General features: G+C 39.8%; 1 protein-coding gene across 6 annotated transcripts in view; it reads left to right on the forward strand.

Annotated features, from left to right (window-relative positions):
* The first annotated feature begins 1,254 nt into the window (after window positions 1–1,254).
* RBSN (rabenosyn, RAB effector) overlaps window positions 1,255–18,277 on the forward strand; it is a 42,588-nt gene continuing 25,565 nt past the window's right edge. The window contains exons 1-2 of one of the 6 annotated variants that reach the window (XM_007500263.3): window positions 1,255–1,379; window positions 15,760–16,069. In XM_007500263.3, coding sequence (XP_007500325.1) covers window positions 15,922–16,069 — 148 coding nt within the window. In that variant the 5' untranslated portion in view covers window positions 1,255–1,379; window positions 15,760–15,921. Of the gene's footprint in view, window positions 1,414–13,980; window positions 14,259–14,421; window positions 14,570–15,103; window positions 15,200–15,759; window positions 16,070–18,277 lie in introns of those variants that run through there. The other 5 variants (XM_056804699.1, XM_056804700.1, XM_007500261.3 and 2 more) reach the window with 5 other exon arrangements.

Consider the following 18,277-nt stretch of genomic DNA (forward strand, 5'->3'; position numbering starts at 1 on the left):
GAAGATTAGAGTGTACAGAGAATAAATTGGTCAAAGAGGCTTAGCTCAGGGGAGGCAGTCTGATAGGTCAAATGGAAAACTGAATTTGAATTCAGAAAACTATGTGGAAGAACTTGTAAAAAAATTTCACAATCTCCAGTGCACCTAAGGACTTTAGGAACAAGTCTACATGTTGATTTTTTCCTGGTGCCCCTAAGATGAGACTTCTGTACACACACCTTCATGTATATCTTTCCATTGTTTCTAAATTTCACTCTTGGTATGAGGAATATTTGCATTAAAAGCACGGTCATTTCCTTTTGCCCATTCTCTTTCCTTACAATTCTAGGTCTCTGCACCCTCTTCCTGCCTTTGTTCCAATAAAGCTGTATTCTTGACCAAGATGTTTCCTGGGGTTATAACATCAACTCTTGTGTTAACCATGGTCAGCATTGCCCAGAGTCAGGATTTCTCCATTTGGTCCAATTGGTATCTAGTTTAGGATCTATTTCCTGACCACCCCAGCATCTGAAAACTCACCTCTAAACTCCTAACACACAGGAAGCCTTCTTTCTGTCTGACCTCACTGTCTACAGTCTAGCACACCAGTGGCATGTCCTCTTGGCATTTCTAATCCAATTAAGCAAACCGTTATTAAGCACCTACTATATGTGAGGCAAGAGGCAATTAAGTACAGTGGATAGAGAGTTGACCTAAAAACCAAGGGGGCAGGGGTCAAGTCCTACCTCTGCCATATTTTGACTATGAAAGTGATCTGAAAACAACAGATTCTCTCTTCTCTCTCTCCCTCTCTCTCCCTCCCCCCCTCCCCCTCTCTCCTAGATACTAAAGGTCTTTTCCACCTCTAAATTTTAATTGGGAAAGAGTTAGGGGGGGAAGGGGAAAAAGGTAGAAGTCCCAGAATCCCTTTCCCATCACCCATCAGTCTAATACTTTTCTCTTTTAGTCCCCAATGGGTCAAAACTTAGTCATTCTGATCTTTTTTTTTTTCACTTCCCACCTTGTGTACTACAGGAGAAAAAACTTAATGGTCTTTCTTGCACCAGTGAATGCAATCTTGAGCCTTGCTCTATAGGTTCAAAGCTTTGTTCATCATCTAGTGGGAGCCCCCATGTTTTCGACCTGTTCTGTCCTGTCCTCTGTCATTGAATCAAGTTAATTAAGAGGTTCTGAGAGGCAGAGTGGGTAGTGTTTGGATCTGAATGATAAAAGGCTTCAACGTTGACTAACAGCCTAGAATGCCTTGCCTTTGATCCCTCTCACAGAGAATGTGGAAGAATGACATCCTGGAAGATTGCCAAAGAACCTGCCCACTAAATATAAGTGATCAAGCTGGCTAGCCTGCTCAAAAGCAGACCTGGTGAGAAGATATGAACTGGGTGAGCTGGGGACCTTGCTGACTAGTTTTGGGAGGTGAGGATTCTTATGTGGTCTTATGTCACCATCTGGTGGCAGATTTATTAAACAGTCCCTCCCAAGTTATTGCCATCTATTCTAATATCACACCTCTAATTTGGCAAACTGAGGCCCAGAGAGAAGTGACTTGCTCAGGTCCACATAGCAAGTAGGTGGTAGAGGCAGGTCTAGAACTCAGGGCTCCAAATGCTCAAGTCCAGTGCCCTTCCCATGGTACCACAAATGGGGAAAAGGGAAAGTGGGAGTTAAGGCATTAATATAGGAATCACAGAAGTTTCTCCTTTACATTTCTACTGCTCTTTCCTTTTCCTTTAACCCAGGGACTCTAACCCCTGTTTGTGGCATGGACCTTTTGGGCAATCTAGCAAAACCTAGGAAACTCTTCTCAATGTTTTTTTTTTTTTAATGCACAAAAGAAAATATGACAGAAGTAATCAATTACGTTAAAATAAAAAAAAAAAACACAGTTTCCCCCCCCTTCACATTCAGGTTCATGGATCTCTTAAAATCCATCCACTGATCCCAGGTAAAGAATCCCTGTTTTTTTCCTTCACTCATTTCATTTCCCCCTTTCTAATAATGCCCCCTTCCTACTCTCACGCCTTTTCTATTCTCTTTTACAGGGGAACAGAGGTAGTAGAGGGTGAATGGGTCTTGGACCCAGAAAGATCTCCAGAGTTCAATTGCCTCTTCTGCCTTATACCAACTTTGTGACCTTGGACAAACTGGTTAAATTTTCAGGGCTCTAACTCTTTAAAGTTCCAGACAAGGTGCCAAAATGAACTGGAAAAGGCACTGGTTTTAAAATCTGGCTTTGAATCTCTCCTTTTACCTGTGTCATCTTGGTCAAGTTATTTGACCACCTTGAGTTTGTTTTCTTTTCTGGAAATTGAGGTAGATGGACTAGACAGCATCTGAAGTCCCTTCTAGATTTAGATCTTGTCAGCACCAGGTCTCAGCCTGTCCCTGTTCTGGTTGTCCCTTCTTGGACACTTGGGTTTTCTACCCAACATATCTAAGAAGAAGGATGGGTTTCCATTTTTTCCCCTTCCCTGTTGCCCTCAAAATAAGCTCACAAAGGAGGGGAAGAAGAGGACTATTTTCTAGGTCTTTAATTGCTGAAGGGTAAGTGGAAGAAAGGCAGCATTGCCAGGCTCCGGGTGGAGTGGATAGGAATTTAACTTCTCACTGTCCCAGGCAACTCTCTAGGACTATGTTAAGGAAAGGTTGCTAATTGACTTTGGGGAGGGGATTTTCCACTCTGGGAGTTCTCCATACCAAACTAACTATGTTTGGGATAGGGAACAACAATAAAAAGGGAAAGTGGGGGCAGCTGGGTAGCACAGTGGATTGAGAGTCAGGCCTAGAGATGAGAGGTCCTAGGTTCAAATCTGACCTTAGACACTTTCCAGCCGTGTGACCCTGGGCAAGTCACTTGACCCCTATTGCCTAGCCCTTACCACTCTTCTGCCTTGGAGCCAATACACAGTATTGTCTCCAAGACAGAAGGTAAGAGTTTAAAAAAAATTAAAAATAAAAAAGGAAAGTTACTAAATTAGTCCTTTAGATTATAAACTCGTTGAGGACAAAGACTGTCTTTTGTCTCTTTTTGTATTTCTATCACTTAGCATAGTGCCTAGAACAGAGAGGATGCTCAAAAATGTTTATTGATCAATTGATTGAAGTTACAATACATCTTCAAAGTTAACCTTCATTTTCCATGAGACATAAACAGAATGTGATCTTCTCTTTCTAAGTTCCTCTTCATTTACTTTGTTCTTTTGTCCTCATCTGGGTTGCGTGCTAGGCCTAAACTCAGGTTTAGATTCAGGTCAAAAGATTCTAAAATCTTTTAGTCCCTTCTAAAACCTGCTACCTCATTTTTATCTCTGGATAAGGTCCTCTTAATTGAAAAGGTATTTTCCTCTGCAGATCCAAAATTTCATAGAATTTTATGATATTTAGAACTGAAAGGGATCTTGAGAATATTTAATTTCCTTCCCTCTCCAGTACCAGGTGATGAAGTTGAGGTGTAGAGCATAAATTACTTCCTTGCAGTTATTGCCTCCTTCTCTCATACTGATTTTTTGTGGCTTCTGCTTTGAAAAGTACTAGCCTTGACTGACTTCCTGGACAAAGAGACAATGGCCTTCTTTTTGCCTCATTAGATTCCTTCGTTGGTTTTCAGATCATTAGGACTTGTCTTTCCTTGGAGAGTTCCATGGCAGTGGCCCCAGGATGTCCTATTACCCTGTTAACTCATTTCCCCCCCTAATTCCAGGTGAGTTGTTAAGGCTACATTAAGAAGTTTGCTCATTCACATTTTGTTCTAGGCTAGCATTTGATCTTATTTGCCCTACAGGGCATGTAGACTCTATGACTTTTACTATCAAATGTGTGACCTTGGGCTAGTTTGCTTCTTCCACGGGCCTTGGTTTCCTCATCTATAAAAAGAGAAACTGGATTAAATTATCTCTAAGGTCTCTTCAGTCTCTAAATCAAATCCTATGGTTCCACATTCACTTGCTTGGAAGTTTCCTAGATTAAAAAAGCCATCTCATTCCAAAATTCAAAAAATACTGCCTTGTTTTCCTATGTCAAACTCTCACCCATAGAGACTCCTCTGGCAAAATCAACTCATTCAAAGAGCAGGAATGATTGCCTTCTGAGCCTAATGGTGACATCTTCCCAGACTCAATTTCTGACTTCTGCCTACTCCTCCAAGTCTTTTTAATGTGTAAACCTCAAAATTTCTTAGACTTATACATGTTGGAAATTTCACCATTGGGAAATTTCATACTTGAAAAATTTCCTATTGATAGTGGGTCTTGGCTATTGGAATGTGAACCCCATTGGCATGAGAGTTTCCTCCTCCTCCATTCTTAAGATTACTTTAGGACAGAAACCTTTTGCTGAACAATGGAAAGGACTTTGACCTATGCTTAAGCATAGAACAGGAATTTCTTTGAGTCATGATTGATTTTAGAATTGATACAATGGAGATACTTGGAATCAATCTCCACCCTATTCAGTCCTAACAGGATTGAGTAAGGGCTGCAGCCTAGATCAAAATTTAATTATTCCAATCTCTACCCTACTCAGGTTAACAGGATTTAGAAAGGGCTGTAGCAAAGGATCAAAGATTTAATTATTTGAAAATATGACCTTCAACAGACATGTGCAAAGCCAGAGACCTCTGGGCGGTCCTGGGTTAAGCTAGAGCCTCCATTGGCACAGGGAAATTGATGGACAGGTGATTGGTAGATGTGAGGACTGAGGGGAGGGAACTTGGATGGTTTCCTTAAGGATAGGGGGGTCTGAAGACTGGAGAGGGGTTGAGGAGTTTGTCGGAGTGGTTGGTGTGTGCTCTGAGAAGCTTGCTCTGAAGGAAGCTGAAGGTGGGGGCCTCTGAGACTGTTTCTCCATTTTGGTCACGTGAGTAATAGGGACTGATCTCTTTTCTTTGCCCCAGCTATCTAAGGGCTTGGGCCTTTTGGCCCAGCCTAAACAGAAGGGGTATTTAAGCCCTATTCCCTTCTCTCCCCTTTCTCTCTCCCTCTATCTCTCTATCTCTAATTCCTTTCTTCCTCCTGTTTGTAATTAAAACTCCATAAAAGGTTGATGGCTGACTTGAGTTTTCATTAAGGAATTACATAGCTGAATTCCTTGGCGACCTTAAATTAATATATATCAGTCTTTTAAAAGTGATTTCCTTGTCACAAATGACTCACCTTTCAGACATTTCCCTCCCTACTCCCTAAAGGTGTGGTCTCCCCAAATTCTTTCTACATAAAGTAATAATGCAAACAATCACTTCCCACTGTCCAGGCTGGTTTACTCTGACACAGAAGTATCCCCAGTGAATGGCTCAAATGCATTTCAATAGTAGAGGTCCCACTAGAGAAAAGAGTGGGTAGGTTTATTATAGAGAAATTTGCAGTAGCAATTAGATAGAGAACATGGTGCTGAGATCTGTAGTCACTGAACTTGAGTTTGAATCTAGGTTTGCCACTTATTAATTAGGCAGCTCTGGACAAGTTATTTATTCTCTCTGGCCTTAGGGGTCATTATATATGGCAAAGAAGACTGAGAAGAAGCAATCAGAAGGGCCAGAAGAGAACCAAGAATGAGTTGTGAAATGTCATGAAAACTAAGAGAGGAGAGTCTATCCAGAAGGAGAGGGTGGTCAACAGTGAAGGATACAGCAGAGAAGTCAAGAAGGATGAAGACTGAAAAAAGATCATGTCAGATTTGGTGCTTAGGAGATCTGTGGTAATTTTGGAGGGGGCATGTTCATTTGAGTGGTAAAGTTAGAAGCCAGACTACAAAGGGTTGAGAAGTGAGAGATTAGGAAGTGGATGCAAAATGATCAGAAAACTTTTTCTAGTTTTTTTGATGAAAGGGAGAAAAAACTTAAGGGGATGTAAGGGTCAATAAGGGTCATTTTTAAAAAAGGATGGTAGATATTGGTGCACATTTATAGTCAACAGAGGAAGAATCCAAAGAAAAAAAAGAGGTTGAAAAATTAGAGAAATTGCAGGGGCAATCTGCTTAAGAAGACAGGTGAGCATAAGAGCAAGGATACATCTAGAAGGGTTGGCCTTGGTGAGCAGAAAGCCCAACTCCTCATAAGAGAATGGAACAAAGGAGGAGAAAATGAGAGATTATGTTTTGAGATTAAGAGTAGGATGGTCAAGAGGAATGGCCTCTATTTTTTAAGTAAAATAAGAGGCAAGGTCTTCTGCTTGAGAGGGTGTGAGGAAAGAAAGAAAATTTGGAACGATAATAATGGTAAGTATGATAGGGAATAAATTAGAAGCCAATGAATTGAATTTCTATAGTGAGAACCCTATTAAGATTAGATAAGAATTTTATATGGATCCAGGCAGTATAATTTTCATGACTTTCTCTAGCTCCATTTAGCAGCATATTGAGTATGCTAGAAGGAGGCAGAGTAAAGGAGGCAGGTGTGATTTGTTGCAATTTGACAAGGCATAAATAAAATTGCTCTTTGAGTCTCTTACCTCTCTTTTAGGGGATAGGTAGCACATTTTATTATTAGTCCTCAAGATCATGGTTGATTATTGCATTGTTCAGAGTCAAGTCTTTAAAAGTAGTTTACAATATTGTTGTTATTGTATAAATGATTCTTCTGATTCTGTTCGTTTCACCCTGCATTAGTTCGCACACACCTTTCCAGATTTCTTCAAAACCACCCCTTCATAATTTCTTATAGCACAACAGTCTTTCATCACATTTATGTACTATGACTCATTAGTCATTCCCCAGTTGATATGCACTCCTTCAGAATCCAATTTTTTACCACATCAAAAAGTTATAAATATTTTTGTATATCCTAGGTTAATTACTTAGGACAATTCCTAATGCTTAGGACAATTCCTCCCTTAATTTACCCTCTTTCTTATGCTCCCCTTTTTTTTCTCCTCTTCCCATCTTATTTCCAGTTGAGTAAAATGTTGTTCTCTACCCAACCATGTATGTATCAAGTTTAAGTGCCAGTTATTTCTGCCACCTTTTCCTCCTTTTTTTTTTTGGTATAGATTTCTCCTTTGTGCCCCTCTCCTGATTATGAGATGATTTTCTTTTACTTTCCTTTTCCTTCTCCCTCAACCTCAGCATATTCCTTTCCCCATCCTTTCCATAATTCTTTTAAGTTCATTAAGACTTAATAGAATAGCTCCCAGACCTTCTGTCTCATTAGACTACTTCTTTGACCCTGATGATGGTAGAGTTCATAGGAGACACATGTATTATCTCTCTATTAGAACATAAGCGGTTTATCCTTGTTTTGTATATCATTGTTCATTCATATTTACTTTTCAATATCTCTTTTAACTCCTCTATTTAATCTTCACAGTTTCTATACAGCTCTGGTCATTTTATCAGTGATGCTTAGAAATCCTCTCTTTCATCAAAAGTCTATTTCTCCCAGTAAGATTATACTCAGTTTGCTGGATAAATTACTCTTGGCTGTACACCTAAATACTTTTCCTTCTGGAATATCATGTTTGAAATTCTCTGTGCCCTTATATCTATAGCTGCTAAATAGTGTGCAGTTCTGCCTGGCTCCTTGGTACTTGAATTCTTTCTTCCTGACTGTCAGATTCTGAACCCTGGAGTCATCCAATCAGTTGCAAGTCTTGTTAATTTTACCTGCATATTACCTCTTGTATCCATCTCCTTCAGTCTACTCTTATGACCAATACTCTGGTTCAGGCTATTATCACCTCTAACTTAGACTATTGTAATATCTTCCTAATTAGCTTTCCTTCTTCAAGTGTCTCTTCTCTCCAACCCATGCTACACACAACTGCCAAAGGGGATTCCTTAAGAGAGATCATGCCACTTCCTTACTGAAGAAACTCCCGTGGTTTCCCATTATCTCTAATTACCTATTACCTCTAGAATCAAAGATAAACTCCTCTGACATTTAAAGTCCTATAAAACTTGGTTCCAACCTTTATTTCCAGCCCTATTCTGTTTCTCCTTGCCATATACTCTAGTTAAATTAACTTTCTTGATGGCTTTTCCACATGACACTCCAATCTTTCTCTATGTTTTTACATTAATTATACTCCAAGCCAGGAATGTATTTTCTCCTGACTTTCATTTCTAAGAACACTGATTTTTCTCAGGTTCCATATTTTCTATTAAGCTTCTCCTGATTTCCCATTTGCTTATAATTCCCCCCTAAAGTTACCTTATATTTATTTTGGATATACTTATATACATGTATGCTATGTCCTCTAACAGAAGGTTAAGTTTTGTAAGGGCAGAGATTTTTCTTTTTGTATCTTCACTGCCTAGCAGATAGTAGATGGATAATGTATGATTTATAATTTTTAATTCCAGAAGGAATTAGATTAGATGATCTCTTAAGGCACTCTCTAGCTCTAAATCTTGTGATTTTGTCTGTTGGCTCCAGATCTTTCTCTTGACTGTGTTCATGGGAAGAAACAATATTAATAATAATACAAGAAAAACATTATCTTTTGTTCTTGAAAATCCTGTGCTACTATCATAAGACAGTGTTATTTCTTCAAACTTCTTTCGTATCGTTTATTTCATTTGATCCTTGTAACCCTTCGGTGAGAAAGGAAATTATCTTTCCCATATTACAGATGAGGGAACTGAGACTCAGAGATTTAGTGATGTGTCCAAGGCTACCTAAAGTAAATTTGAAGATGGAAGATGACAAAATATTGTTAAGTGATCCTCTATGGCTATGAGTCAAGGAATGCCTGAGTTTCTGAAGAATTAAGGTTGGAAGCCATCCCTAATGTTCAATGGGAAGGGATGATGGGGATGAATAAACTGCAGCATATTATTATGGAATAATTCATTGTTCTGGAGAGGTGGAGTAAAGGATATGATCAGAGAGATGTATGATTGGACAAGTCAGTGGGTTATTTATATAGACAGAGCAAAGGGAACTGATAAGCAATTTGGATACCCTTTTAGTATCTACAAAACCAGTCAATCAATCAACAAGTACTTATCATCATCATCTACCAATTTTCAAGAAAAAGGTTCCCAGTAGGCTGACGAGTCCCCTACAGAGGATTTATGGGGGGTATGAAAAAATATTGACTAGGATGAGAAGCTATGTGTGGGTTTTGTGACCTTCACCACTGGAAGGATTACCCACATGATAAAATCCTGGACCAAAGGGAAGATGGTGCAAGACCCCAAGATAAAATTTGCTTTATCTTTAAGGGAATCATCTACCTGTGAAATAGATACTATGAGTTGTCATGATAAAAAGAGAAATCCAATCTAACAAGCATTTATTGAATGTTCACTAAATGCAAGACAGTGTCCTAGGCCATGGAGCTATAACAATAAAACAAAAGCAATCCCTGATCTTAAGGCACTTGTGTTCTACTTGAGTTGATGCAATATATAAAGATATGTATATTTTTTGTCATTTGACGGGGGAGAGAGCAGAATCAGAGAAGGTTTTGTTGAAAAGGTGGTCATATTTTGCAAACTTTAAAATGTGGTGTAAATGTCAATTATCATCACATAGACCAGCAGCACTGACCTTTACTCACATTTTCATCATGCTCTGAATTATTCTTTTAGCAAATATTTACTGAGTTCCTATTCTGTAAAAATCCTGGGCATCTCTGCTAAAGTTAGGCTGAAGAAGCAAGGAGAGTACATTCCTTCTGAAATTACTTTCCATTTTTACTGTATATAATTTTTATACAGTTGTTTGCATGATTTCTCCTCTATTAGAATATGAGCTCCTTCAGGGCAGAGACTATCACAGAGAACTTATCACAATGCTTGGTAGACAGTGGGTGCCTAATAAACAGTTGTTGATGAGTATGATTATGATGGTGTTATAGACAAGCATCAAGGCATATCTCTGATCTTGAAAAGCTTCAAAAAGAAGTAGGGAAAAATTCATATACAGATAATAATTAGCATTTATGTAGCTTTAATGTTTGCAAAACAGTTTGCATATATTATTTCATACTATAAGAGAGAATGTGATATGTATATTTGAGGGGTTCAAATGAAGTTCTGCAGAAGACCAGAGAAAGGAGGGCCCCATCTAGGCAGATTATAATCATAGGTTTCATGAAGTGTTATGAAGGACAAGAAGTCTTTTAGCAGATAGACATAGAGAGGAAAACATTCCCAGAGTGCAGACCATTAAGTAGAATTGCTGTTGCAGGGAAGATTTCCCCTTTTTCCTTGTAAGAATTAAAAAAAAAAACCCTTACCTTTTGTCTCATAATCAATGTTATGTGTTGGTTCCAAGGCATGAGTGGTAAGGGCTAGGCAATGGGGGTTAAATGACTTGCCCTGAGTCAAACAGCTAGGAAGTGTATGGGGCCAAATTTGAACTCAGGACCTTCTATCTCTAGGCTGACTCTCAATCCACTGAGTCACCGAGCTGTCCCCAAGATTTTTTTTTAAAGGCTCTTCTTGATGTCTTGTTGCTCTCCAAGAATGGCTTTGGATAGACTAGAAGAGACAACTTTTGGTGATTGAATAAGAGGCTTTGCCAGAGCTCCAATGTCCCTTCCCATCTCTATGTATAAAAGCTTCAAGTAGCTCTCTTTCTTCAGCTGCATCAAGACACTATTTCCAATCATGTTCTCTTGCACAATTCTTTAACAGTCAGTGAGTAGTTTCATCACCTTCAGCACCTTGGACACTGTCATTCATTAGGCATCACTGAAATCCAATCATTGTGGAACTAACAACCGGAACTCAGGAAGAGAAGATGACAGGTGCATCACGCTTCTTCTCATCAATACTGGGGATGGCAAAATGCCATAGGGCATGGTGATGAACACAATGTGCTTGTAAGCCTTCCAGTTAAATTTACATAGAACATTGTTTTTCCCACTTAGCAACTCTCACCTTGTGCCAAAAGACTTTATGCTGCTTGTGAAAGACTTGGATCACACCCCCGAGAGAATGACAATTCTCTCTCCCCTTCATTTAGCCTGCTGTTATTTATTTATTTTAAAATTCTCTATATATATTTTGGAGGATGAAGTGAAAGAGGGAGATATGCTTTCCAGAAGTCCTGATTCCAAGAATTATACGAGTTTAGAGATGGAAAGGACCATTAAAAATAATAGGATAGGGACAGGTAGGTGGTTTAGTGAATAGGGAGCTAGGTCTAGAGACGGGAGGCCCTGGGTTCAAATTTGGTTCAAGTATTTCCTAGCTATGTGACCTTGGGTAAATCACTTATCCCAATTACCTAGTCCAGTGTTGGTGAAGACATGGCATGCGTGCAGAACTGACACTGGGGAGCTGCTCCATTCCTCTTCTTCCCGGCACCCAAGGACATTTTTTGTATGTCCCAGCCCTCTGTCCAGCCATCCAAAAACAAGCACGTTCTCCCTCAGCTCTCTCCAGTAATGCAGGGACTCGTAGGCAGCTTGAATTTGCCCTCTGGGCCCTCCAACTTGGAAAAGGTTAGCCAAGGAAGATTACTGCTTTTCTGCCTTGGAACTGACACTTAGTATAGATTCTAAGACAGAAGGCAAGGGTTTTAAAGAATCATATGATAGTCGTAGAAATTATAGGTTGTACCTTAGAGATAGAAGGGAGATTGCAGCCAATCCATTTCAAGCCCTTTATCTTACAGATGAGGAAAGTGAGGCACAAAGAGAGTAAGAGATATGCTCTGTGTCATACAGTCAGTATCTATAGATGGGATTTGAATCTAAGCCTTCCTGACTTTAAGGTTAGTACCTTACTCATTCTATCATACTTCTTCTCAAGTAGTCCTACATTCACATTTTAAAGAAGAGAAAGTTGAGGTTTAGTGAAGGGTTGTGGCTTGTCCAAGGTCATACAGAAAACAAGTAATGGAACCAAAATTCCATCTTGTCTAACTAAGCCTTATACTAGATTCATATGAAGAAATGGTTCTTTTCTTGACAGGAATTATATACGGGGCACTGCAATGATAGTAATAATAATATAATCACTAACATTTAAATATATATTATACATAGCGTTAAGGTTTGCAAAGTACTTTACAAATATTATCTTGTTTGATCATCACAATTATCCTGGGATATTGCTGTGATTATTATTCCCATCTACAGATGAAGAAATAGAGGTAGAAAGAAGCAAATTGATTTGCCGAAAACAGTGATGATGAACCTTTTAGAGATCGAGTGCCCAAACTGCAACCCTCAGGCTGCATGTGAGCCCTCCATTTTACCCCAGACAAGGAAAGAAGCGTTCTGATTGGGTTGCTGGGCAGAGGGGCAGGTGATGAGAGAAATGTCCTCAGGCGTGTGTAGAGTGAGGGATTGGGGGGGGGGGAGGGAACAGCATGCTCTGGTACGTGTATCATAGGTTCACCAACATATGCCTAAAGTCAAATATTAAGTGTCTGAGGTGGGATTTAAACTCAGATTTTCCTGGCTCCAGGTCTAGTGCTCTATCCAAATGTGAAAATACGCTGTTTTCTTTAGGAAAAGTTACAAAAACATTGTGAAATGTGAATTGAAGCCACTGTCTAGCTAGTTTGTCTCCAGAAAGAACACTGAAATGGACCCGGTCTGCCTCAAAGTGGGCTAGCTTGGAGCTCTTTTGAATTGGCTGATGTTTCTAAAACTGAGGAACAAGAGAAAGGCCTGACCTGGAGTTCACTGTTCAGGAAAGTGCAAACAGCTTCTGGCCAGTTACAGCAAGCCAGGGGTTACTTATTAGGTAGTCATAGGAGCCTATCTATAATCATAGGATTTAGAACCTGGATTGGTTTGGAAAAATCTTCCACAGATGGAAAGAGCTGAGTTGAATTTGTTATATTCTAGGCCAGAAATGAAATTGATCACTCTATCTAATCTATCTGTCCACCTGCCCATCCAATCAATCAATACAAATCTATATAACTATGTAATCATATTTAATGATAACTATATATCTATATATAACTACTTAACTATAACTATATGCCTACATATAACTATTGATATAACTGCTGGGTTTCAGGGGATGGTAATTTAGGTCAGTAGCTTGCTTTGATATAATTATAAAATCTATATAACTACAATCTAACTATATATAATTATGTAATTATGTATAACTATATAATAATACACAATTCTATATAACTGTACATAAAATATATGTATAACTACATATTTATTAGTATAACTATATACCTACATATAATTACATAATTTTATAACTATATAACCACATAACTACTACTATACAATTATATCAAACTATATAATGACATACCTAAACACAGACTTATATGATATAACTACATTTATAAACATATAGCTATATAGAATTTATAGACCTACAACTATATATAAATAACCATACACTCGTATATGACTACAGAAATAAGTAACATATAACTACAACTATATAACTGTATATCTACATATAATAATTCCCTAGAACTTTATACATAGAACTACAAGGACATAACTATCTAAAACTACATATATAACAATATAACTGGGGGGGAGGGGGAGGGCAGGCAAGTGGCTCAGTGTAGAGAGTTGAAGTTCATGCCTGAAGTTGGGAGGACTTGGTTTAAATCAGACCCAACACTTCTAGGCAGTGTGACCCTGGGCAAGTCACTATAGTCACTCATATGCCAAGTCCTTACCAGCTCTTCTGCCCTAGCACCGGTGTTGATTCTAAGAAGGAGGTATGGGTTAAAAACTACCACAAAACTCTATTACTACATGTAATTATAGAACTCAATATAATCGTTAACCATATACTTATGTATGCATATACACACACATATGTATATATGTGTATGTATGCGCGTGTAGATGGAGGGACAGTTTCGCCATGTGTCAAGTTTGGACCAGCTGGCTTCTGAGCGCTCTTCCAAATCTAGAGCCACGAGACCAAGCAAAGGAACAAGTTACCAAACATTCTCTTTCTCTCTACAGTTTTTCCTCTTTCCACAATTCCTCCCCTTCCTTCTTTGTCCCCATCGCCTGCCCGGTTGCGCCTGCGCAGAAGCTCACCTCCCTCTGCCTCTTCGCCCTCCTTTCTCCTCCCTCCCCGCCTCCGTGCTTCACTCGATAACTCGGTGCTCGATAAGGGCGTGCTTCTCCTACGCGCAGGCTCTCTTGCCGATGGCCGAAGGGATGGATGCGTGATGGCCGCCCCAGCCCACTGACTGGGAGAGTGGCGAGCCGCCAGCGGCACCGGCTCCAGCCGGTGACCCTCACCCGCCTGCAGCGGTACTGAGTGAACCTCTTCCTCCCTCCTCGCATCGTATCTTGAGCCGCTCGGGCTCCGGCTCAGTCCCACAGCCTCCCGGGGAGGGAGGAGGTAACCGCAGGGGGCGGAAGGTGAGGCTGGAGGGAGGGGAAGGGGGGAGAGCGAGAAAAAGGGGAGGGGGTGTGTCCGCGTCCGGCTTTCGTGGATGTGTTTGTTTGTGCGTGTATATGTATGTGTGTGGGCCGCGCGAGGTGTGTATGGGGATGTGTCTACCTGGTGGAGAGGGCCACGGGCTGTGTGTGTGCTCGCGCGCTTGTATTGTGGGGCAATATCAATCAGTCCCAATTTATTAAGCGCCTCCTGGGTGCCAGGCTCCGTGCTAAGTGTTGGCGTTTGGCAGCCTGTGTGTGGGAGTCCCAGGTTAGGTCAGTCCCGGGGAAGGGTGAGTGTCTGTGTCCGTCTGGGAACGCCAAGTCTCTTGGGAAGGGGGAGAAGCAGCAGCTGGGAGCATTAAACTTGGGGATTCTGAGAGGGGATGGTCCAGGTCAGGAAGATATGAAAAACTGGGATCCTCAGTAGAAAAGACAAGGGTGAGCGCTTGAGAATGGAGGGGAGGGCACACCGGGCAAGTTCAGGTTGGTTTTCTGCGTTGGTGCTGCCCTTCAGATTGGAAAAGGTGGCCCTCTTCCTCTGTCCTTTATCTGTATCCAGACAAAGCTACCTAAGGTCCAGTGTAGCCTTCATGTTAAACTAAGGGTTTGTGGCATCAGGGCCTTTTATTTCCAGTCGTTTGTAGGATGGTTTTAATTAAGGTTATCCTGGTTTAGTTGTTTTCTTCCAGTCTGGGAATCTGACAGAGTTAACATTGTCTGTAGGCCGATTTTAGGTCAATATTAGGGAAGATTACTTAACCATTAGAAATATTTCACTGGGAAATAGCCTTCCTTCGAAGCAGCCTACTTACTTCTTCTTTTCAGTGGAAATCTTCAGATGGAGATGGGATGACTACTTTTTAGGAAGCTGTGAAGGGAGTATTCGATTCAGATAATAAGCAGCCCAGATCCCCTTTGAGGTATTTTTCAATTGAAATTATATGATTCTAAAACAGAGGCATGTAAATTATTAGGAGGGAATGCACAAACCATTGGAATGAGTATTGTAGATTAAATCTTGGTTTTGTCTTTTCAAGTCTCAATTTCTTTAGCAGCTTTAAGAATCAGTTTCTTATTGGAGAAGCCTTTTTTCCCTCATTTTATTGGGTAGGATTGAGGACTAGATAGAGTCTGGATCAGTAGGTTCTCAGAGTGGTATCTGTGGACTAATGGGATTCCCCAAAACCTTTTAAGGGGGTCTTTGAGGTTAAAACTGCTTTCATAATAATACAGTACATACTAGTATATATGATGTTCATAAATAAATGCTTTTTGGGGTCCGAATTTTTAAGAGTATAAAGGGATCTTGAGGCCCCAAAATTTTAGAACCACTGATAGAGGTCATGTGTACTGGGATCTTTGGGGCATATAAGGGAGGCTACTCTTATTCTGAAATCTAATTCACCAAATTTCAAGTGCAAAGAGATTTTAGAGTTGAGTGAAAATACCTGAACTAGTTTTTTTCCCCTCTATTTTTCAGGATTCTTTTTGCTGCTGACAAGAAACCACTCATCTAAGGAATAATGTTCTTCCCCACCATCTGCTTCATTAAGCTAATGCCACTGGACAACTTGTACTGCTGAGATTCTGTTCTTGCTTTTTGACATGCAGTTAATTGTCATAGAGAAGTGATTCAATCATCATGGCATCTCTTGATGATCCTGGGGAAGTGAGGGAGGGCTTTCTTTGCCCTCTGTGCCTAAAGGATCTACAATCTTTCTATCAGCTTCAGTCACATTATGAAGAAGAACATTCCAGTGAGGACAGAGATGTCAAAGGGCAGATAAAAAGTAAGAAGTGTGGACACTACTTTCAGTGGATTGGGCAGTGAGAGATATGATGCTTTGTTTTTCATAGCACAGTCTTTGTTTTCATCAGTTAAATTTGTAGTCATCATTCAGCATTACCTTGAGTTGTGTTGATAGCCTGTAAGGGTTCCTAGAGAGTGGGATTCCTCTTCCATTTGCCATTTTCCCACTTGCTTAATGAATTGGCAGACTCTTTCCTCTTCACAGGCAAGCTTGCACACAAAAAGGAAATGAGATGATAATTCTAGATTTTATTTTTACAAGAGTTCTGTACAGGGTAATGGGGAGTCGAGGAAGATGGAATGTGATGGGAATGGAGAAAAAGCAAATATGTTCTTAACTATAGAGAGGCAGTATGGCATAGGGGATAGAAGCTTGCCTGGAAGCCAGGAGACCCGGGTTGAAGTTCTGTCTCTGACATGTACTGAACTGGGGGATGAAGGTGGTGGGGGGACATAACAGTTCACTGCTCAGTGTTACTCTTAAGTATGTAAGTTGGCAGAGAATGTGCCAACCTGCTTTGGTAGAGGAAGTTGCTGACCTCTGCCAATGAAATCACTGATCTCTTCTCTATCCCTGGTCTTTCCCTAACTATGTATTTACCACCTAATTGTCAAAATGTTCAAAAAGAAAGTATTGATTTGGATCATGAAGCATAATTTGACTTCATCAGATAGAGCAGAAGTAGAATTGCTTTTAGCTCAGACTTCATGGTGCTAACTTAAGGTGGTGAAAGCCTCACAAATAATGAACTGAAAAGAGCTAATTTTGGATCAGGTACACTTTTAGAGTTCAGAGTTTACATTAGTTGATAATTAAGAAAGTTTTCTTATATGAATTGTTGAGTTTTGATTTATTACTGTGGACCTAGTTATCAGAATGACAATTTTGCTTAAATAGGGGAAGGTATAGTTGAAAGTTGAGGTTGGCCTCTCATTTACTTCAGAAAAGGTTATTTAAAAATAAATCAAGGAGGGGCAGGTAGGTGGCTCAGTAGATAGGACTAAAGGCAGGAAGTCCTGAATTCAGATCTGGCCTCAGATACTTCCTGGCTAGGTGACCCTGGGAAAGTCACTTAACTCCAGTCCCTAACCCTTACCACTCTTCAGTCTTGGAACTTATACTTAGTATTAGGCAAGGATTTTTATTTTTTTCAAATAAATAAACAAACAAATAATTAATTAAACAACCAAATAAATAAATAATTAACTAACTAAATAGATAAATGAATGAGAAATCATTCCTGGGAAATTATCTTTCTGATGAAGGGCCACCCCCCCCCCCCACTCTGAGAAGTTTGCCAGGAAGTACATCATTGATATCCAGCAGAAGGTAAATAGTACAGTCTGTTGAAAATGGCAACCATATAGCCTTGTTTGCAAAGTGCATTAATATTTCTAGTTTTCTGCTTTATAGCTTTTTGTGCATTTCAATCTACATATAACCTTTCTCACATTGTTGGTTAGGGTGATCAGTATAATTTTAAAACCACTTTGTTTAGTTCTGGTAGACCTGATTTTCTAGCTACTTGAAAAAATACCCTCAAGTGACTGATAATTAGGATGATTGCTTGATTAGTCTCAGTATTTCAACAAATGAAGTTTCTGTGCCTTTAGTAAGCATATCTGCTTTACCAGCCAATCAGTTCATAGCTTCCTTTGTACAGGCTTCAGAAATGACTGTGTTTGGCTCATTGTTTTCTTCTAAAACATCTACACTTCAGTTGGCAAACCTTTGGTACATGTGCTGGAGTGGGCTATTCCCTTCTTCCTCTCCACATGAGCCTGAGGACATTTCTCCCATTAGCTGCCCCTCTGCCCAGTAGCCCAGTAGGAGCACTTCCTCCCTTCCCTGATTGGGGAAAGGGAGTCGCTCTCATGTGGTGTGAAGATTGAAGTTTGGGCACTTAGTCTCTAAGAGGTTCGCCATCACTGATCTAGACCTATGGAGATGGGCTGCGCACTATTGGTTGCTGTTATATATCTTCCTAAATACTTTTTATGGTCCTGGGATGAATAAATTATTCATATCATTTTATTTTAAAATGAACATTTAAGTAGACATCCGTTATAATTACCAAGAGAAAGATTTTTTAAAAACAAATTAAGTGATAGAGGTAGGATTTCTTTTTTGAGTTTTTGAACAAAATCTCTGTAGCTATAATAATATTGATATATTAATTATTGATTT

Source organism: Monodelphis domestica, chromosome 7 (genome assembly GCF_027887165.1).
Source record: "Monodelphis domestica isolate mMonDom1 chromosome 7, mMonDom1.pri, whole genome shotgun sequence".
In the NCBI taxonomy this organism is placed as follows: Eukaryota; Metazoa; Chordata; class Mammalia; order Didelphimorphia; family Didelphidae; genus Monodelphis; species Monodelphis domestica.